The sequence below is a fragment of the Lepidochelys kempii genome, chromosome 1 (genome assembly GCF_965140285.1).
Source record: "Lepidochelys kempii isolate rLepKem1 chromosome 1, rLepKem1.hap1, whole genome shotgun sequence".
NCBI classification, from domain to species: domain Eukaryota; kingdom Metazoa; phylum Chordata; order Testudines; family Cheloniidae; genus Lepidochelys; species Lepidochelys kempii.
Genome location: NC_136380.1, coordinates 330,162,064 through 330,185,911, shown reverse-complemented (window position 1 = coordinate 330,185,911; position 23,848 = coordinate 330,162,064). Strand labels below are relative to the sequence as shown.

Sequence of the window (23,848 nt, the reverse complement as noted above, 5' to 3'; positions counted from 1 at the left end):
TGACTGGTTCTCCTAGGCATTGCCAAATACATAATAATAATTAGGATTTTTTGCTGAAAATCTTTTTGTTTTGATTTCCTATTTCTGGTTTTGGAGGCTCCCTGTGGGTGAATGTAGGTACCATTCCTTTTTAGTTGTAGTGAATTTACTCTGAGCTTTTCACCAGTTATGAGGAATTTCTTTTGAATTCTCTCGACAAATATATCGTTGAGGTGACTGTAACACAAAAGATATTCCTATATCAATACTCCTTGTTAAATCTCTCTATTATTGTGGCTATTAACCTGGTTATTTCTGCCAGGTATTTGTGGATTCAGCAGGGATCATCCACATTTGAAACAGATTGGGCAGTTTCAGTTGCTTTCTTATGTCAAACCTGGCAGCTCATGCTGGGCAAAACTTGCTCCAAAATATAAAAAATACAAGAGGATCAATGAAGGTTTAACGGATCATTTATTTAACAGTGTTCTGGAATGTTTGTGTGACCCTGAGTGTAGGCTTTCACTTTAATGGATTACACTGTAGCTATAGCAGTAGCAAGCTAAAGAGGATTGCATTGATACTGTGGGCTCAGGTGCTTTATATGTATTGTATAAGTCTTAGAATTAAATTAATATGAGATTATATTGTACAATGTATGGACTCTGTTCTAATTAATTGAAAATCATTTTAAATGAAAAGGTTATCTCCTTGTCTTGTTTAAAGCAACAAATTGTCATTGACTTCAATGGAGCAATGCTGATTTACACTAGTTTATAATCTGGCTCCTTTGTATGTCAAGTATTATTGATTCTAGTGGGAGTTTTGTTTCAGTAAGGCTGGTTTTGGGGTTTGGCCCTCTTTTAATTATATTTGTTCATAAATCGAGTAAACATTTATTGTTGGGGGTGAGGGCAAGTAGGAACTCTACAAAATCAGTTATGTGTATTGAAACACCTAATCAAATCACAAAAAAATCCTTTCCAGTGTTACAAAATTAATTACCTGCAAATATTTGCACACGGAAAAAGTAACATTTAAGTATATTATCCTCATTCATCTAGTGGTGAAAAGGTAATTTCTAAACTCTTCAAATACTGCATTAAAAATTAAAACCCTCCAATCAATTAATATTAGCCTAACTTAAACCCATAAACGATATCCTTAAACATCCTATAGTGTCATTCAATTTCAGGTTCCTTAAGCATTGGATGATCAGACAGACAAAACATTAGGTTCAGAGGATGGAGCTTGAGTGGGTGTAAACCAGCCCACCAATGTCATTCGTAAATATACATGTACACACACACACACACACATACACACACAACTTGTCCATGCAGATAATTAGTGCATGACAAGCCAGGGTGTAAACCTACAACATACTAGCTTGCCATGCACTAGTCACCCTAGGGTGCTTTGACCTCCTGTTGTTGGAAAATAAAGCAAGAGAAGCTGAGGAGGCGTACAAGAGAGGAGATTTTAAAAAAATATTTTCTAGCATCTAAACAATTGATATCACAATTCTTGAACTGCTGTGGCATTGTAAAGGTTCAAGATGGTACAATTTTAACCACAGAGGAAGGATAGAGAAGCCTGTTGGATGGAACATCCACTGTGCTTAGCCACCTGGAACCACTAACACATACTGAGAGATGTGAAGGAATAGCAGACTTAACCTATATCAGTAGAAATAATTGCTTTTGAGAAAGTAACTGAGGCTATAAACCAGCTGAAGAGTGATAAAGCACCAGACTGTAAGACACATGCTGAATTGTAAAAGCTGGAGAGGAAGTGATGGTGAATTACATGTGCAACTTTCACAGAATGGGTTGATAAAGGTGATCTGTCCTAAAGATTGGAGAAGATGTGTCATCTGTAAAATCCCTAAAAATGGGGACCAGCTTATTTGTGATAACTGCAGAGGGGTGTATCTGGAAAAATATTTGCCTTATCATTTTGAATAGGATGAAAACTGTTGTTGACAAAGCACTCAGGGAAGAACAGGCTGATTTTGATCTGGTAGGTCATGTTCAGACCAAGCTTTCACCCTCAGAAGATTTAGTGAGAAAGGCTTAGGACAGCCATAGAAGAAGGTTTTAAGTTCTTTGATTTTATGAAAACATTCAATAATGTCCACAGAGAAGACATCTGGAAGATCTTGACATTACCGAATTCCAGGAAAGACTGTTAATTTGATAAAAGGTTTTTAAAATGAGATTGTTCAATGCTGTAATCCTTTCAACAATATTGTGTGCCTCAGAAATCTGGCAGTACACAACAGGAAGCTGAATGCATTCCAACAACCTTGTTTAAGAAGAATCTTGGTGCTACTTCTGTCCATTACTTTCACAATAATGAAATCTATATCACTTTCCTTTTCAGGTAAGCAGGCACTTAAGGCTTCTTTGATAAATTATACTACTGGTACAAGAGCTCAAAGCGGAAAGGTATAATTTTAAAATATATACAGCAACGAAGTCATATATGGTTAAAAATGTTCATATTGAAGTCTTAAGTGCCTGCTTACCTGAAAAGGAAAGTGATATAATTTTCATTAAAGTGAAAGTAATGGACAGAAGTAGCACACATAATTCTACTAAGCTGTGCAAATAGATATTTGTGAATAATTGTTACTTCCTATCTCAATTCTTATGATTTTACATACAGCTATTTGCATTGGCTTTTTAGTCTTCTTGCCCCTAAAAGTTGCTAGTTGATGTTTGTCATTCTTTATAAGCATTTAGACTCAACCCTGCACTCTCTTCACAGGCAGAACGCCTAACAAATTTCTGTACAGCTAGATTTATCGGCCTTGACTGTATTAATAGGAATATTGCCTGTTGCATTGGACCCTGAATGGAAATTGTCAACTTGGCAAAATTAATATTTATCAGAAAGCCTCACTTGTTATGCTTGGTTTAGCCAAGAGAATTACGCTGAGAAGCATTTCTCACCACCTAGAATCTGTGAATAGCATTTGAAACAAAAGCCTTGGTTTAAAATTGACATTGTTGAGCCAGTGAACTACATAATTTTTCCACAAGTAGGTTATCAAAAAAATGACTTGTGCCCTGTTTAGTTGGGACCACTTTTCAGATAAGTGGCTTTCAGAAAAGTGATGTTTGAATAATTGGGGAAGCCTCTTGGCTGGCTCCCCAGTTTCTGTTGGGAGGAAACACCAGGGAGCTGGGATGGGAGAAATTTTAACTAAAGTGCCTCAGCTAGGTTTATCTAGCTAAAGCACCTTAGCTGAGGCCCAGCATTAAAGCGCTTTAGCTATGGTAGATCAACTCTGCTAAACAGCTAAATGCTAAGTGCTCTCCCAGGCTGTTGGCTGCCAGGCTGCTCCCACCGTTCAAATAGGATAGTTGGGGGAACTGGGCAGCAAGTGAGGAGACACTGCTGGGCCATCACCCTCACATGCATGAAGGTTTAACCTGTCTTCTGAGAACTTTGGGTTATCAGGGTTCTGGTAACCATTAAATTAATGTTAAACTGGTTTTAAACCTGTGAAACAGGAAATTGAGCAAGAAAAACAAATATGGAGTCAAAATTATGGTTTATTCAGGTTTGGGGTTTTTTTAGTACAGCCACACATGCACATATGTTGCAAAAACTAGCATTACAAGCATCATATTGTCTGACCTGGGTATAGCCCCACATAGATACCCTGTATGGATTTTTATTACCAGGCACAGGAATATCCTGTTTGAAATGCCAGGAAGCCAGGGTAAGAAGAACCTTCTCTAAAACACATTGAACGCAACTCCTAACCACAGGCCCCACCTATTCCAGAATATCCCTTCCACTATTCTAGCTGCAGAAAATGTGGGGAACTGGGGAAAGACTTCAGTGGGTTTCTTCCTCCACTTGGCTACCTCTTTTTACCTATAGGTGGAAGACGTAAGAGTTGAACTCCTCCCTTTAGGGCTGTAATTTGAAAAGTTACAGCTGAAGTAATTCATACCCCATTACAGATAAACCAAGCTCCTGTGTGTTTCACATTTTCTCAGAGACATAAAAGACTTTGTGTACCATTCGTTTATCTTAACCTTATTCCCTTTTGACGTTTGAAATGGCTGCTGTATTGTTGTATATGTATTTGCCCTATGCCTACATGTTTCCTTCTTATCCTTTTAAGAGTTCTGTCCTTCTAATGCAAACAGCACAAAAGCATTTTAACAGTTATAATAGGATTTTCTGATACAGAGAGAATATGAAACACTACTTGGGTGACGCTTGTCATAAATCTAATTTATCCGAGCATAATGGACGTATGCTTAAACAACTTTCCATTGACAATTACAAAGGTGTGATACCAACTGGACCTCTGTCAGCAATCTTGACATCTTTGCATGGTATAGAGATAGTGGTACAAATTGTGCCAGTTTTTGAAATGTCCTATGGATCCAGTTCTGTGTATAGAACATGTATATGCATGTTCTGTTCATTATCTGATTCTGTGATGAATCAGCTAAGTAGTAATAGATCAGGAGAGGGCAGCGAGAAGAATCTGCCGCTGCTCTATTGGTCTTGACTGGAGACTAATTGGACAGCCAGGAGGGTAAGTCTCGTGTTCCATGACAGTTGGAAGGACAGCTGGAGGTTTGGAGGGACAGTGACAAAGCTGTTCCTGGAGACTGCTCAGGGTGCCTGAGCTGGAGTTTCTAGAAACACTTCTATGTGGTTGAGTCTATATGAGTTTAAGAATAACAAGGCTCATATACATAGTTTGGGTAAGAACAAGTACATAGTGTAAACAAACAAATTATGTCCTAGTTGACTTCATGAGATTAATTTCTCTTCAACAACAAAAATTGATCTATTGCAAGGCCTGAAAACTGATCACGGCTTGGCCAACGGGCAACAATTTATATGGCACAGAGTTACAAAAACTTAGCTTGTGGACATAATCATACCTAATGCTAAGCAAATATTGAATTTAACATTATGGATTAATTAAGAGGTAGGACAAATGTTTCTTGTAGATCATTTGAAGTAAATTGGCATGCTATAAAAGTTGCCATAAATACAGACTGTTTAACTGCAGTGAAATCGTTACATAGTGTGATCAAGGGACCGCTGTGATACTGACAGCATTCAGTGTCAGAAAAATATACTGGCACTAGAATTTGCACTATACTGCTGATTAGTCTGAGCAAAAGATAGCATTAATCTGCATGAATCATGAAGAGAGGTCTTCAGAAGGAAATGTACTAAGATGCCTGGAAAGAAGGAACTAGACCTGACTAAATTCCAGTATAAAGATTGTTCTTGTTCATAGGGTGCCAAAGAACACATATATATTGTCCCGTATTTTGGGCAAGCTACAGATACCAGTAAGTTATTCTTTGGATGGTAATGAATACTTGGTTCGAATACCATTTGCAAACTAATCAAGCATCTCAGATTATATTGGGAAGTAGAATCAATGACCCCTTAAAAAAAAGAAATGTCTGAGAGTTACAGAACTGTTACAGTAATTCACTGTAGTTACTGTAGTTCACTCTATATATTCTTAAATAGTAATTCAATGTAGTTACATGAAGTAATTTAATGTAATTACATGTGTTTAACTTTTTTGTAGCTACTTTTAATTGGCTGGTGTTATTAGCTAGTATTTAACAGACATAATAGCTTGTTCTTGGTATCTGAATGATGCCAAAATAAGTGGAATCAGCCCATTCCTCGTTATTACATAACTGGTCATTGTAAACTTGATTATTATAGCTCATATCTAAGAATGAAGCCACATGTTATAACTTGTATGAAGTTCAGGAGTCCTGCTTAGCAGCACAGATCACCATGAGCACATCTGGAAGTGCTTTGTTCCCTGTATTATATGAATACAGTAGTTGTTCTCTGTCTTGGCATTAAACACTCTCTGCCAGATTATCCCAAACTGTGCAGCCATGACCTCCCATGACAGCTATATTCTGCTGGAACAATGAAACTATCTATTAGTGGGGGCAACTGATGACTGTGGGAGACAGTACTTTGACAAGTGCTAGACCTAGATGTTTGAAATCATTCCTGTAGGAGATAAAAATGACCTGCATCCATGGGTCTGACTCCATTCAGAATTAAATGCAAATCTCATTTGCTCATCTTGAGATCGCTATATTCTCCTCTGATTTACTTATTTATTAGACATTAAATCTAAGCTTATTTTTTCTATCTGCAGGAGGAGAAAGAACATTTTTCTCTATCATCCATGTTCTTTATCCAGTTACACCATAACCCTAAATCAGCAGCAGCATTCTCATTCTTGTGAATATCCTATAAAATAGTGACTTTGTAGAAATAATTTATGTATCTCACTATTGATATTTTATTAATGTGAGTTAAGCAGAGAATAGTTTTCTCTAGTGACCCAAGGAATCTATATTTCACATGGTGTTATTTTTACAAATGATTTAACATAAAAATCATGATGGTTTTAAAATAATAAATTTTCTCCTCAGATACCTAATGTAGTAAAAGTGCTCCAGCAACCTAATTATTCATAATAATGTTGGAGGCTACATTTCATGAATCACTGTTTGAAAACACAAAAGTAGTATAGAAGACAAAATATTATATTTACTTGGAATTTACTGTGTAAGCACATTAGCCAATCAAGAGTTTATTTTGCATATGAGAAAATAGTGTCTGCAGAAAAGCACCAGAAAATGGGGTACGTGGATATTCAACAACTAGATATATCTAGATATCCCGTAGTCCAAATTATTTTGGAATAGACAAATCCTGCCCTTTGCACTGAAAGACAATGGGCACAAGAGGGTGAAAGGAGCTCTTCTTGTCACATAAGCAGCCGAAGAAAACACCTGCATGTCATACCAGGGTACATGCGGAGTCACAATAGCTATTTGACAGGTTTCAGAGTAACAGCCGTGTTAGTCTGTATTCGCAAAAAGAAAAGGAGTACTTGTGGCACCTTAGAGACTAACTCTAACTCTCATGCTCAAATAAATTGGTTAGTCTCTAAGGTGCCACAAGTACTCCTTTTCTTTTTACAATAGCTATTGTTCTCAAGTTTGCAGCAGTTCTCAGAAGAGTGTGGTCTGCTGGAAGATGGTCATATCTAACCTCCCGGCTGACCAGTGTGTGTGCTACCATTGGAAACACTGACCAGCAACTACATAGTATGCATTTTATTCCTACTCAGAAGAGCAGCAAAGTGCTCCTGGCAGTGTGTGGTGGTTGTCCTTCATGAGAAATCTTATCCTGCACGGACAGGCTTCCTTGCTGAGAGACCCCAGCTGCCTGTGGCTCTGTTCTTCCTTGCTCTTATGGCATGTTGGTGCCTGCTTAGAATTTGGTCCTCACAGACTTTGGTTGTCCATCTTTTGGTGTGTGTTGTTATGTAAAGTGACTTTATTTCCATTACTGTTCATTTATTTGAATCTTTGTTATTTGTATATGCATCTCCCATTGTGATACTAAGCCTTTTAGGCACCAGCTGAGTTTTATCATAGAATCATAGAATATCAGGGTGGGAAGGGACCTCAGGAGGTCATCGAGTCCAACTCCCTGCTCAAAGCAGGACCGATCCCCAATTAAATCATCCCAGCCAGGGCTTTGTCAAGCCTGACCTTAAAAACTTCTAAGGAAGGAGATTCCACCACCTCGCTAGGTAACGCATTCCAGTGTTTCACCACCCTCCTAGTGAAAAAGTTTTTCCTAATATCCAACCTAAATCTCGCCCACTGCAACTTGAGACCATTACCCCTTGTTCTGTCATCTGCTACCACTGAGAACAGTCTAGAGCCATCCTCTTTGGAACCCCCTTTCAGGTAGTTGAAAGCAACTATCAAATCCCCCCTCATTCTTCTCTTCCGTAGACTAAACATCCCCAGTTCCCTCAGCCTCTCCTCATAACTCATGTGTTCTAGTCCCCTAATCATTTTTGTTGCCCTTTGCTGGACTCTTTCCAATTTTTCCACATCCTTCTTGTAGTGTGGGGCCCAAAACTGGACACAGTACTCCAGATGAGGCCTCACTAGTGTCGAATAGAGGGGAATGATCACGTCCCTCGATCTGCTGGCAATGCCCCTACTTATACATCCCAAAATGCCATTGGCCTTCTTGGCAACAACGGCACACTGTTGACTCATATCCAGCTTCTCGTCCACTGTAACCCCTAGGTCCTTTTCTGCAGAATTGCTGCCGAGCCATTCGGTCCCTAGTCTGTAGCGGTGCATTGGATTCTTCCATCCTAAGTGCAGGACTCTGCACTTGTCCTTGTTGCACCTCATCAGATTTCTTATGGCCCAATCCTCCAATTTGTCTAGGTCCCTCTGTATCCTATCCCTACCCTCCAGCGTATCTACCTCTCCTCCCAGTTTAGTGTCATCTGCAAACTTGCTGAGAGTGCAATCCACACCATCCTCCAGATCATTTATGAAGATATTGAACAAAACCAGCCCCAGGACTGACCCTTGAGGCACTCCACTTGATACCGGCTGCCAACTAGACATGGAGCCATTGATTACTACTCGTTGAGCCCGACAATCTAGCCAGCTTTCTATCCACCTTATAGTGCATTCATCCAGCCCATACTTCTTTAACTTGCTGGCAAGAATACTGTGGGAGACAGTGTCAAAAGCTTTGCTAAAGTCAAGGAACAACACGTCCACTGCTTTCCCTTCATCCACAGAACCAGTTATCTCATCATAGAAGGCAATTAGATTAGTCAGGCATGACTTGCCCTTGGTGAATCCATGCTGACTGTTACTGATCACTTTCCTCTCCTCTAAGTGCTTCAGAATTGATTCCTTGAGGACCTGCTCCATGATTTTTCCAGGGACTGAGGTGAAGCTGACTGGCCTGTAGTTCCCAGGATCCTCCTTCTTCCCTTTTTTAAAGATGGGCACTACATTAGCCTTTTTCCAGTCGTCCGGGACTTCCCCCGATCACCATGAGTTTTCAAAGATAATGGCCAATGGCTCTGCAATCACATCCGCCAACTCCTTTAACACTCTTGGATGCAACGCATCTGGCCCCATGGACTTGTGCACATCCAGCTTTTCTAAATAGTCCCGAACCACAGTTCTTTCTCCACAGAGGGCTGGTCACCTCCTCCCTATGCTGTGCTGCCCAGTGCAGTAGTCTGGGAGCTGACGTTGTTCGTGAAGACAGAGGCAAGCTTTTTCCACATCCTCTGTCACTAGGTTGCCTCCCTCATTCAGTAAGGGGTCCACACTTTCCTTGACTTTCTTCTTGTTGCTAACATACCTGAAGAAACCCTTCTTGTTACTCTTAACATCTCTTGCTAGCTGCAATTCCAGGTGTGATTTGGCCTTCCTGATTTCACTCCTGCATGCCCGAGCAATATTTTTATACTCATCCCTTAAATGCTTAAATTTAAACCACCAAACCAAGACCCTGATCCTACAATCTGATCTACAGTCTAATATGAGGACAAAAAATAAAGGCCAACAAACTTGCAGTTCTTTTCTGTGTCCTGAAGCCAGATAGTGTAATTTTTCCAAGAACTTTTAGTTTCAGTGGATGGATGTGCAACGGATCAGCTCACACTCCAATCTCTTATCAGATGTTTATATTTTATTTAGCCTCAAACTAATATCTAAGGCTATGTCTACACTAGCACTTATTGTGATATAACTTATATTGCTATGGGGTGTGAAAAAGCCACCCCCATGAGCGACATAAGTTACACTGACCCTAGGTGCCAGTGTGGACAGGAGAAGCTCTCCCACCAACATAGATACTGCCGTTCGCGGGGCTGGAGTAGTTAAGTAGATGGGTGAGCTTTCTCCTGTCGGCTTAGAGCGACACAGCTTCATCGCTGCAACTCCGCCGCTGTAAACTCTCTAGCGTAGCCGTAGCCTAAGAAAACTATGAAGAGAGGGTTTGAGACTTTGTGTCAGAAAGATTCCCCCACAATAAGTATTGCTTTTTATTCTTTAATCTTGTTATTGAGATTCCTGCTCCTACAGAATTTATCTTAGTCTAGTAGTATCCTTTTAAGATTTCCCAAATTGTTTTCCCCCAAAGTGCAGTATTTTAACATACACTTCCAATAAAATTCAAACAAATTTAGCCTTGGCTTCCACTTGTCCCTTCAAGGTATGGACAAGCCCAATGAAGCCTCAACTACTGTCTTTATTTCAGTACAGTTGAAATCCTGATAATAATCACAACAACCTTGCCCTAAAAGAGTATATTAAATAGAACGTGTATGATCAGTTGAGCATACAGTTACACATGCTCTCTAAGCAATGTATAAACTACTAACAACCTTATGCAATGCTTACGCAATACTGTATAATAATCCTTATGTAGAATAGCTGCTACCATAATGTATATCAGATGTTCTTCTCTTCAGCTCTTGCTTTTAAAAATGTTTAATTACAAAAGTTAAAGAAATTAAAAATATCAGAGTGTAGAATAATATGTGTACAGTGTTTCAACAATGTAAAGCTTTATGGACCAGATTCTGATGCGCTTACTGAAACTGAACAGTACTGTATTCCACAAATAGACTCATCTTAGAAGAGTCAGGGAACCAGTGTTCAGCCCCATGTAAATGGTGTTATTTATTTTCATTGCCACTGTAGATAATTTCCAATGTACTGCCATTGACCTGTGTCAGATTTGGATCTGTTCAGAAATTCTTTGTAGCAATGTCTGCGAGCCATCTGAGAAGATGGTACGCAACTGGTTGATCAAAATATTGATCATATTTATTGCCGCATAAAACAGTGGAGTTGTACCCTGTTATGCTGTGATTATATCTCCATCTTTTAAAAATTGCAGGTAGGTGAACACACACACATATATATAGCAGAATACTATAATATCACTTGTATTTTGTAAACTGTCATATATTTCACTTACCAGTACTGAAGCAGGTGAAGTATATTTACACCTTGCAATACAGTGTCTTTGTCTACTCATTTCAGGGGAAATCAGCCCATCACTGCATTAGCACTGGGACAGATGAACTGGTGGTGGGAATAGAGGAAGTCCTAGCATGTATAGGGCACAGCATTGTCCCAGACTCTGGGGAAAAAAGACAAAATGCAAGGGATGTGATTTAATTAGGCTGCAATTTTATCAATTTATTTGTGAAATATCCCACAATTACGCATACAGTACAGATTCTCTTTTTAATTGTTTCCACCTGGTAGAGGGTTGCCATCAGTTCTCCACACCTGGTCCCAAAACCATTTCTGGGACCTCACAACCCTCCCCTCATATAGGGATTAAGGGGCTGTGTAACAGGGATGCCTGCCTCTCTAACGGCCTGGAGGCCTGGGGCCAGTCTGCACTGTTTGTTTAGCCCTGCCCTGCTACACGTGTGCTGGGTGTTGGGCTTCTGAGGAGAAAAGCCCAGCAGCTGAAGTCTGACATAGGAGGAGAGTGAACAGACTGCTCCTCCCTGGGGGCAAAAAGCCTGGTTGGGGTCCAGATTGTCTGAGGACTATGGCCAGCCAGAGCCTTTTGTAAGAGAATAGGCCTGGACCAGACTGTTAAGTGGACCAGAGCCCAGGTGCCTGTTGGTGGCTATTAAGGCAGGCTGTTGTGGCTGTGGCCTCCCTGTAAAGAAGGGGACTGAAGATTCCTTTCTGTCTGTCTTTTGTTGGACTTTAAGGAACTCAGTTATTCCAGGGGAGTTGAATAGCTTGGCCAAGTCACGTCTATGACAGGAGTAGGCTGAAGAATATTGTGGGGAAAATGAGGCAGAGCTGTTGCGGTGCTGGGTCTCACCATGAGGAGGCACTGTACAGTCTGTAAGTCGTAAGTCTGTACAGGCTGGTGGAAGGGGGTTATATCCTCACTGTACCACACATTCGGAGCCCCAGACCAGTTCCTCAGCTTCTTTAGGAGATGCTTTCTCCCAAGTCTGGGCTCAGGCTAGAGGGCTATACAGAGTCCAATGGCGTACCTGAGCCCCAACAGCCTGCCCACCTACTCAGATAATGCAGACCCCCAAGTGAGGGGTGGACCCTTAGAGGAGCCTCTACCCCTTTTTCCTGCTGGTCCAGGCAAAGACCCGCCCCAGCCTTTGAGACTGCAGAGGGTACGTTTGCCACTGTGTTGTCTAATTCTGCTTAGTAGTTATAGACATGCCAGCAGCTGCTTGAGCCCTGTCTAAACTACTGCTGCCATAGTTACCTCCCCTGGAGGTAAAGCAATGGAGTCCGTCCCCCCCCCCAAAAAAGTCTAGTGTAGATAGGGCCAATGTGACCATCTTTATTCTGCCACAAATCCTGAGATGATGTCCCTATTAAGCTCTCCTAACAGGAGAAAGCATTGTACATATAATGAGTCACATTTCTCTTAATGTAAGTAGTAACATCCAACCACATCTGTATTAGGGTGGCCACCTGCCCTAAATTTGGCGGGACAGTTCCAAAATGCAGAGTTCGAGTCCTGGTCCTGGGCTGAAGGACTGTCCCGGATTCCCTGCAGCGGTGCTTCGCACCTGCCTGAGACTCAAGGGAGGTGCCAGCCTGTTCGCAATGGGGGAAGGTGGGGGGATGAGGTGGGCCTTAGCCTCCCCTCTCCACAAGGCGCTGCCCCCTGCTCCTTCTGTCCCCGCTCCCCCCCCCCCCCCCGGGTGGCAGTGACATGGGCCAGGGGCTGCTCTTCCGCACCTCAGTCCTCTGCCCAGTGTAGGTGGAGAGTTCAGGGCTCCCCAGCGTGGCCCAGGCTCCTTGGGCAGCTCCTACTACACAGGGCTCCAGTTTCCAGCCTGGACAAGGAACAGGGCCTCAGGAGGAAGAGCAGAAGCAGGGGGGTGGGGCCTCGGGTGGGGAAGGGAGCAGAGACGGGGCCACGGAGTGGGGCAGGGCTCCTGCATGTGTCCCGCTTTTGCCTTTTGAAAAGGTGGTCACCGTAATCTGTATATAACTCATTAGTTGCAGACTTTCCCAAATCTCCAATAATACATAAATGAAACACACACATACACACACACACAAATATCCACACATAGTAGCTTCCTAACTTATGGCATGATCCTAAAAATAATTGCTCTTGTGTGTGTTTAAACTCACACATAGACCTGTTGGCTTCAGTGGGGTGGCTAGTCTACACTAGAAAGGCTTTTGCCAATACAGATGTAGTGGTATAGCCATACTGGCAGAGACCCCTAGTTAAGATGCAACTTATACCATCACAAGGAGATCTTTTGCCAGTATAATTAAACCTGAATTACATAAACTATACAAGCAAAAGGATTCTTGCCAGTGTAGCTGTATCTACATGATGGGGGAGCGTTGCCAGCGTAGCTGTGTCAGTCAGGGACATGCCAGCAAAATTATGTTATGTTGACCTGACCTGGGACTAAATATCCATGTGGGAGTAAAGGGTTGGGTGGTCAATGCGATTGAGCATCCAGGCTTCTAAAAGAAATTGGGATTTACCACAGTATCTCTCCCTCTCTATGTCTCTATCTCAAAGAATGGAAATCCGTGGAAATGATTCACTAAATACCTTTGAAACAGAAGAAATCTTGAAAGTATAAGTCTGTGAATAGATTTTCCAAATGCCAATCACATATATCCAGCTTCTCTTCAGAAGTGACATCACTGCTTACTCACCAGCCTGCCTTTATGAGTCCAATTGTGGTATTTTAGTTTTAACATAAGCCTGAAAAGGGAACTGGCAATGGGAAATTTTATGGAAGTGTGATCTAGGGCACTGATGAATTTCATGAAAGAAATTCCAGCATCTTCCATTGTTTCCAGTAAGCTTTTAATTCACACTTTAAAGAAACATTTCAGACAACAATTTGGAGTTCAGAAAGATTTGCAAGTAATTTATTTTCTTTTCATCTGTTTCACTTCATGAACACTGAAAGGTACATTTTCTCTGGCAGATAACAGACAGGTAATCTACTAACTAGATCCTTAGATGCCAGAATGCCCATAAATTTCCAGTCTGAGTTCTCCCAAGAATTACGTACAATACATTTTAGCTGCTGTGGATTCCTATAAAATCTGTGCGTACAAGTGATTTCCATATTACTATTATTATTATTTTACAACCATGGCTGCAATCTTCAATGCTTGATTTGACACAAGGTATTCACACTTCTCCGTTATTAGCTTTTATCTGTGAATGTCATTGTTACATCTTAAAAGGTACTCCTGGTAAAGATAATGCAAAAAGACCTTTCATTTTCTCAGAATCTGTACAGATGATGAACTCTTCTATAGATTGATTTATTATTGGGTCAAAGTCATCTTTAAAAGTAGAAACTCTGAAGATGGAATGAGGAGTTTACCAACAGCAAGAAACTGACCTACTTTATACCATGATTACTATACAATGAGTTGTGTTGATTTGTGGAGAAATTTTTTCTAGAATTCATAGATTCCAAGGCCAGAAGGGACCATTGTGATCATCCGTTCTGACCTCCTGTATAGCACAGGCCATAGAACTTCCCCCAATAATTCCTGGATCAGATCTCTCAGAAAAACACCCAATCTTGATTTAAAAATGGCCAGTGCTGGACAATCCACCACAACCCCAGGTAAATTGTTCCAATGCTTAATTATTTTCACCATGAAAAATGTGCACCTTATTTCCCGTCTGAATTTTATCTAGCTTCAACTTTCAGCCATTGGATTGGGGTTTACCTTTCGCTGCTAGATTGAAGAACCCATTATTAAATATTTGTTCCCCATGTGGGTACTTAACGACTATAATCAAGTCACCCCTTAACCTTCTCTTTGTTAAGCTAAATAGATTGAGTCTGACACTGTAAGGCATGTTTTCTAATCATTTAATCATTCTTGTGACTCCTCTCTGAACCCTCTCCAGTTTATCAGCATCCTTCTTGAATTGTCGACACCAGAAATGGACACTGTATTCCAGCAGCAATTGTACCAGTGCCAAATGCAGAGGTAGAATAACCTCTCTGCCCCTACTTGACATTCCCCTGTTTATGCACCCAAGGATCACATTAGTCCTTTTGGCCCAGCATCACAGTCAGCAGATTATCCACCACTACCCCCACATCTTTTTCTGTCAGTGCCTGCCCCCAAAGGGCATCGTCGTCATCATACAGCAGGTCAGATCCTCAGTGGATGTAAATCAGAGTAGCTCTAGATCTGGCCCAGTATATTTACATTTTAGACAAAGGCAGAAACTAGCACCTTGCACAGTTCTGCCTCTGCCTACATCCTGAGCCCATTTCCCATTGTGTTCCTTCTGTTACACTGGTAGTGCCGGTTTCAATGTCACTCTTTAGACCTATGTACTTCCGCAACGAGTCTGTAATTTAAACAAACAAACAAACAAACCAGTGACTAAGCAACCAACACACTGTCATTCCCACCTCCACATTTTACAGTGCTGCTCAGCTCCAGTGTATCTGTTTTTCATAATATGAGCTTTTAGGAGTAGAGGCCATCTCTATTTAATATTTGTGTGCATTGTGCTGTGCAAACCCCAATGTGCAAAAACAAATGAGAAAAATAAAATCCAGATTTTGCTGAAATAGGATTCCTAGTGGACGTACTTTGAATAAAAAAAAAGTTCTGTAAAAAGTACTATAAATTTGAGGTTTACTAATCCAAATTATTTGGCACTAGTTTAACTAACATTTATGCAGAAAACTTGCCTTGAGTTTTGAAGAACTGAAGATGTTTCCTTGTTGTAACACAATGTATGCACACACTTGTATATGTCCTAAGCAGCCCAGGATGAATGGATGTATTGATCTAAAAATACAGTTATAAAAATAGATTACTCCAGTAATCACTCCTTTGCCCAATAATGGCAATGTGTAATAACACAGCAGCTGACAACATATTTAAGATGTTTTTAATCCTCTACCAAAGTTCTTCCAATCCTTCATAGCTAAGGAAAACAAATGGGCCTTGTGGAGTGCACTGAAGGTTAAAAGACTAGGACTGTTTAAGACAAGGTTTTTAAGACTAGATGTAGTCGGACACTCTCACAAAAGCCAGTGTTCCTTTTACCTTGCCCCCACCCCAACACCTCATTTCAGGTGGCAGAAACTGAGTAATTTATTACTCCTTAGTGACCTTAGAGATACTGATTCTTTATATTAAAGGACACCAATTCTTCATTTTCTTCTAATGGGTAAGACTAGAATTTTCCCTTTAGCAGGGTATTTACATTCTAGCAATGTTAATATAGTCTATACACACAAGATTCTTCCTAGTATTAATTATTGCCAAACCTGTTTTTCTAATGGGATATCAGCCATGTATGAATAAAATGCTGGTAGTATTTACAAAACAGAGTATTTTCAACTTATGAAATGGTACATTCTAATAAGAGATAGATCTTTGTTCTTTGATTAGATATTAGACACAATTAAAAAACAGGAGATTTTACAAAAATCTCTTAATATGTTGCCATTTTTAAAAAATTGAAATTACAAAAAATTGCCCAGCTCTATTAGGTATAATTATCAGTGAAGGAGTTTGAAGGAGAAGAGAAAACAAAGTAACTCCTGTTGTAGAAGTCCTGTCTGCTTTTCAGTCCCTTCAGCGACGTGTTCTTGCTGTGGCCTTGACTCCAGGAAGTCTTTAAGATTATTTTCATGTGAAATATAGAATACGTTGTCATCGGCATGATGAGATATTATAGAATGTGGATGTACCAAAATTGTGAAATTTTTTCAACTGTTTTGGGTGATATTACATTTTAGTATTTCCAAAAAAATTATAACACATGCTTTAAGACTTTTGTCCTAAAGTGCTTCACAAACAATTGTACCACTTGTTCTTTATGAGCTTAATGCAGTGCTCACTGAAGTAAATGGACAGGCACCTATTGGCTTCAGCAGACATTGGATGGGGCCCTAATAGCTCACCTATGACTCCAGCTGTTATCAATGAGAGTATCTGGTACATAGGGAATGAAGGATGTGATTAACAGGAATCACATCACCCACCAGCTCTGGGATGGAATGTGGCAGTATCATTTTACAACAGTTTAGGCCAGGAAATGCTCAATACCTGTCCTAGGAAAAGAAACACTATTGCATATAATTTCTGTTTTTTTCTGACCACGGAACACATAAGTTAAATCTAATGGTATAGCTCAGCAATCGCTAAGTGCCTGGTTTTGTTTCATTCCATAGCTTTTAGACTGTGCTTATTAGTGGGGTTTAGAATGATTAAACTAAGCTATACTCCAGGAATATTGGTGTCAGACCACTGCTCATTAATGGAGTTTGAAATGATTAACCCTGAAAAATACTTCAGGGATTTTGGTGTCAGCTCACTGCTACCCACATTATTTATTTAAAAAATATGCCAGAGAAATTTTTGGTAGTGGAAACAAATGAACAAGTGACTCCGAAAAATGGAAAAAAATATTTTGCCTATTGTGACCCTTGGCAAAAGGGGGTTTAATGACATTGTGTTTTATGCTGTTACTGTGAGAAATATCATAAACACATGGGGCTTCTTGCCTTGTAGTAGACCTACATTCACTTTAATTGAAAATGATGTTCAACGTTCCCTTCAGTTGGGAATTCAGCAGAACAAAATGAATGTGGTGTTTTTCTGCTTTATGTATTTAGTAATTTGATGAGATTGGTATAATTTTCTATACAGTTCTGTTCCTTACAGTAATATTGTCCATGAATAATTTGCCAAACAAACAAAACAGCTAATTAAATATTGTTGAAATTTTCTAAGGCAAAATGTATACAAGGATGTAGGATGTTGGTGTTCTGCTAAGACCCCTTCATTTGCAAATCGGACTATATCTCTTTAGCTTTTCTAATGTAAGTAGTGTTCAGTTGGTTTGACTCCTTAGTCTATTATGCTTTATCCTTTCAGCCATCTGGACAGGTATAAGAGAGAACTACAGCCATTGGTGGCAGACATAAGACTGGTATTTCATGGAATTAATGTTATTTATTGGTTTGCAGGTGCATGTATAAGTTATCTTTAAAATACTTTACTGCCATTATATTAGCTTATTTCCTTTTGCATTTATTTTAAGTTTTCTTCAGCATCTACTGTCCTGGTGTCTGGGTGCCCTACAAACAATTTAAAAAACAATAGACAAAATTGCAAAGGCCACTCAGGTAAATGGCTCACTGCAGTCTCACTGCCTAGCTGCCTCGCCAGAGACCTGAATATTGGCATAACGTCAGTATGCTGAGTGTGTGAGTCTTACGCTGCTCCCTAAGAGTCAAACTTACCCTGGTAGTGCCAGCAGAAGAAGCAAATTCCAAAAGGCAAATGCTTTCTTCTGAAAACACTCTGCTACCAGCCTTAGAAATTTCTAACTGACATCAAAGCTGCCTCATCTGATCTTACAGTAACCCTTATGACAAAACAGAAGAGGACATCTCCCAGGCAGTGGGACTCCAGATGCTTTGAGGCTTTAAAAATTTCTTGAATTTCATTTTGGAGTAAATAGGTAACCAGTGCAGAGCATGGAGCATTGGCAATTGTACATAGATAACTGTCAATCCCACTAGATGTCTGTCTATCCTACTATAATGCACATCTAAAAACAAGTAATGAACTATTGTAATATAGTCTGGTACCTTCTTTTTGTTTCACACATCCAGGGTTGTTATGTCATAAGCAATATTAAAACTAGGAAAATGGTGACTGTATAAACAATAATTGAGGTCTCCTTACTTTGTACCTCTTGATTCTGATTTTAGAACTCTACATGAAAGGTAACATCACCTGTTAAGTTGGTTTAGGCTGTTCTATACCTCACTTACTCAACTAATCTTTCTGGTTTCCTTAGTAGAGCACAGAACATGGGATCTCATTCAGATAAGCTAATTGGCCATATACAAATCATTTTGCTTTTATGTAGAGTTCTGTCAAAGTGTAAAATAGTTTTTAAAAACTGGAGTAAAAGTAGAAGGGCAAAAACAAACTACCCCCCCCCCCCCAGATGTTCTGGTTTAACTTGGATTTAAACCTGGAGAATGGTCAGTTTAGATGAGCTATTACCAGCAGGAGAGTGAGTTTGTGTGTGTATGGGGGTGGGGGGGATGTGAGAAAACCTTGATCTATGCAGGAAATAGCCTGACTTGATTATGTAAAGAGTTGTCACTTTGGATGGGCTAGCACCAGCAGGAGAGTGAATTTGTGTGGGGGGGTGGAGGGTGAGAAAACCTGGATTTGTGCTGGAAATGGCCCACCTGTTGATCACTTTAGATAAGCTATTACCAGCAGGACAGTGGGGTGGGAGGAGGTATTGTTTCATGATTTCTGTGTGTATATAAAGTCTGCTGCAGTTTCCACGGTAAACATCTGATGAAGTGAGCTGTAGCTCACGAAAGCTCATGCTCAAATAAATTGGTTAGTCTCTAAGGTGCCACAAGTCCTCCTTTTCTTTTTACATCTGAACTGAGTTTTTCCAGATAACTAAATTACCAAACCATACATTTCAGAATTGTGTAACCAGCCCAGCGCTGGGGATGGGAACAAGGGATTAGAGAGTAAATTGAGCTCTTCCAAAGGCTGGTCTTGACTGAAAGATTTAAGGCCAAATTTTGTCCTTGGATGCATGTACACAGTTCTGACCTGGCTGGATTTTCCTCTCTCACCAGTGGAAATCAGAAGTCACTACACTGAAGTCAATATAATTACACCTGTGTGAAACTGATGGTGACAGGATAATTGGTCCCCAAAACTTCAGTAGTAGCTGCAGGCATCTGAGGCTAGAATGGTGGTCTTAAAAGCCCTGTCTTGAGAGATGCTCAGTACACTCACCTCAGTGAACTCAGCGAGAGTAGAAGGCATTCAGTACTCACAGGACTGAGCCTTTAGTTTCTAAGAAAGCTGTATCCTCCACTCCTATCTGATTTATCAGAAACAAAGGGCTGAGGGTGGGGGTGTGAATTATGTGTCCCCAGATTGCAGTTGTCATAACTATCCCTCATACATGTTCCTGTTGGTGTCCTTGACACGCCCGGGGCCTTTTGTTATGGAACTGGAACTAGATTACATTTTTTCTCAAACTACCTTCCTAACAACATGGCAGCTAGCCTTCTTCTGGTTGATTTAGTTGGGGATTGGTCCTGTTTTGAGCAAGGGGTTGGACTAGATGACCTCCTGAGGTCCCTTCAAACCCTGATATTCTATGATTCTTGTGATTTTCTTTCTACATTAGTAATAAGCTAAACATTACAAGCAGTAGCAAGTATGTCCTCTTAAGGTTTGCTTCTCCATAAGGAGGTTATCCTGTTTTTGCAAAGAGATGAGCAAGATGTTCATGTGCACACAGTGCTTTCTGTAGCTAGTAATAAAGTAAACCCCCTTGTTGTTATATTAATGAAGCAGTAGAATAAAAGACTACAATAAATAATATTTTAATCCAGGAATGCTTGTGGGTTTGTTTATAGGGTTTACTTATACTCTTATACTGGTGCAGTTAAAGAGGAAATCCATTGAGATCAGTGGTGTTACACCAGTGTAAAAATGGTATGGGAAAACTGGGCCAATGCTGTGGCATGCAGGCTTCAGGGACTGTAACTTGGCAATTTGCAAACTGGGATTTCCAATGCAAGGTAACATCGTTTGAAATGTGCAATCACAAAACGTTTTACAAACTGAGACACAGATTATATACTATACATTGAAATAACTTATCTGACATGAACTGCAGCTACTTCCAAAATAAAACATTGCAGCACTTTAACAATTTAGGACACACAAACTTGAGGGGGAAGTTAAGTAAGCAGATGTAATACCCTAGTTGGAATTTGGCCTGGACATTGTGTTCATTCCTTCACTTTGGGGAAAAGTGCCATAAGTTTTTAATGACTACATTTTTGTGGTTTTATGTCTTATCTAAAAGACAGCACCTTCACCATGAAGTGTTTCTTAACACAATGCTGGGGAATTAGATCAGTAGTGACTCAGAGGGAAAGTGGTGAATATTGAAGAGTTGGCAGTCTATAGTCTATAGCAGTCTATACTACCGTGGATCCTAAGTGGTTAACACATCTATTATCATAACCCCAAATCTCTGGAGATAGTGCAACATAAGATAATGCTGACATTCTCAACACTGTGCTATGCTGCTTTCCCCACAAGAGGAAATTTGGAGGCAACTATCACTAGGAAGCTGATGGAGCATAATTCCTAAGGGCTGCATGAAAAAGGTTAAGCACTCCCTGTTGGTTATCTGAATTATAGTGTTATGTCTCTTTGTTGTCTGATTATATAATAGGCATATCAGGTACGTGGAGATCTCACACATGTGTAGACGGAGTTGTGGGGAGTAGGTAAGAGCCTATATGTTCAGAATGGAGATTGCACAAATTGGTCTGTATCTGGAGCATGTGTTCTGACTGATCTTGAGAAGTTGGATTAGGTAGAGTTGGTGTATTTAGCCAATAGTTGACTCAGATGAGAACAGTGTCTTATGTGGACCATTTATGAAGGATAATGGGTCTGATGTTATGGTCTTTGGTCCATATGATGAGGGAGGTGAAGGGTTTGGTCTCTAGCATCCAATTTAGGGGTTTGATTCACAGTTTATAAGTCACTACATAGATTTTTCTGTGAGATAATAGAGATTTGTGGTCTAACAGTGAAACTTAAATAGGGAAAGGTGATCAGAGATGGTAATCAGGATAGAGACAAGAGGGAAACTTAAGTCTGTTGTTGGAACTCAGAGGAGTAATTCCAGAAATTCTGATAAATTTTCTTGACTCAGATGTTTCGGGTTGTTTTTTTTTTTGTGAATGTAACACCAAATTGCCTAGCTTTAGATATTTTTTCTGTGTGTAAAAAATAGCATTTTTTTAGGTTTTAGGTTTTTTTAAATAGATAATCTCTTTATAACCTTAACTACATCTTTTCTAGTATTTTTGGCTGATAATTGTCTTCTTATGTTTTGTATTATGTGCTTCCCAATGCTATGACTAAGTACAGCCCAACTTCAATGCACCAAAAATTCCTTTTTCAAAACAGGGTCATGACTCCTTGTTATTATCCCGATATTAAGTCTCTGAGCATCCCTAGTCTAACCTGGATGTCTCCAGAGCTTGAGCAGACTCAGAATGATATTAGGCACAGGTGTCCATGAGCATTGCTTGATTGGGCCCTCAGTGTTTTGTACAGTTACTAGAAAGTGCTACATTTTCTCTCCGGACAAACCTGACTCCTGAGTGCTTATTAAACTTTCCTCTTAGGAGCTCAGGAGCTGCAGAGACTGAAATTCTTCCCTTGCAGTGTTCCAATGGTTTTCATCACTTATCACAAAGTCAGGAGACCGTGCAGAGCTCCCAGGGATCAGTTTTTCCACAGTGAATAACTTCAGAATTGTCCATCCAACATACTTATATATACGCTGTGTGCCAGTTTTTAGAATTGGGATTCCCCTTTACCTCACTCCACCCCCCAAAAGTTGAAGTCTTGTTTAGAAAAAAAAGATAGCAGTTGTTTTAAAAGCTTCAGATCTCTGAACACCTTGTGTGGTCCACTTCAAACAACTCAAAAATTATCATCTAACAAGAGATCACACGAACAAAATGTTAAACCAAAAAGGTTTTTTTTGTGAAAGTTGAGGTTGCAGGGGGCTCAAGATCAGACTTATAAAGGAAAAGTGTCTTAAGTTGTTAGTTGTGGAGTCTCCTCCATGGCTCCTCCGTTAAAATGTATGTTTAATATTTATCCATAAAGTTGATCACACAGATTATAATCCTGACATGAAATGCTCTAAGAAAAAATTGCAGTGAGCAGAGGCAGACTTTGATACATTAAAATAACTGTTTGAGTTTTACTAAAACTACAGAAAATGTGGTAATTATAAATAAAAAAAGACTAATTTTACATATGAATTCCTGATCCCAGTGGTGACCTCAATAAGCACAGCAGAATTATACTTTTTTATTAGCTAGAGGTATGTAAACTGGAACCTAAGAAAATCTGGCCCAGAATCCCAAATGGCTCTCGTACACCTCCACCAGCGTCCATATTTACATTGAAAATCCAGATAGTTAGAGTTATACAGTTTTGCAGATAACATGGGAAAGAATGATGCACTATATAGTACAAACATTTAATTTACCACCCTATAATTTTCTCAAACCATACACTAGGACTAGCACAGTGCAAGTATTAATGAAGGTTTTGTACTACTTTTCAGATATCAAATATAAGTTAATATATGCTTGATAAAGATCAATTTGATGGCTCTCTCTCTTCTTATTAGGCACCACAAGGCCACATAAGGAGGGGGAGGTCCCGGGTGTGGACTATATATTCATCACTGTTGAAGATTTTATGGAACTGGAGAAAAGTGGTGCTCTCTTAGAAAGTGGAACATATGAAGGTAAGTACATTTTTATTGATAAATCTGTTTTATGTTTTCTTTATGTTTTTTTTTTCCGATTTAACAGAATCGCATTAGGACATCCCATTTCAAATGTGTCATTGCTACATTTATCTGAAACTTACGATGAGCCAGATGGCAACAGTGAAAATATTTTCATATGAAAAAGCTAAAATGCAGATGGGTTCATTGTAATTTTAATACATCACTCTAGCTAAGAGAGACACCGAGAGCAAAACTAGCACTAAGTATTCATATAAATTGTCATGCAGCCCAGCAGGATAATACTCTGAGGTTGTATAAAAGAAACATTAGTTCCTTATGCCAAGTACCTGAGGCAATGTAGATGAAGTTCAAACAAATAATTGCCTATTTAGCACATGTACAGGAGAAAGCAAAGTCTTCAATGAGAAAACAGTTGTAGGACTGGACACTTCCCCCCTACTTATACAATATTGATGGTCCTATAAATATCAGTGTTCATTGGACTCTGAGACAGCACTTTTAAAGTAAGGCAGGAAGGCTTTGTAATATCATGTCTCTTGGGCTTTGTAAAGTTACTTAAAAGAATTAATTAATTTGTGTA

At 39.8% G+C, this 23,848-nt stretch overlaps 1 protein-coding gene across 15 annotated transcripts in view; it reads left to right on the top strand.

The window, feature by feature from the left end:
* MAGI2 (membrane associated guanylate kinase, WW and PDZ domain containing 2) overlaps positions 1-23,848 on the top strand; it is a 1,181,180-nt gene that overhangs the window by 651,079 nt on the left and 506,253 nt on the right. For all 15 annotated transcript variants that reach the window (XM_073328600.2, XM_073328598.2, XM_073328606.2 and 12 more), the window contains one exon: positions 23,143-23,262. In XM_073328600.2, coding sequence (XP_073184701.1) covers positions 23,143-23,262 — 120 coding nt within the window. The remainder of the gene's footprint in view (positions 1-23,142; positions 23,263-23,848) is intronic.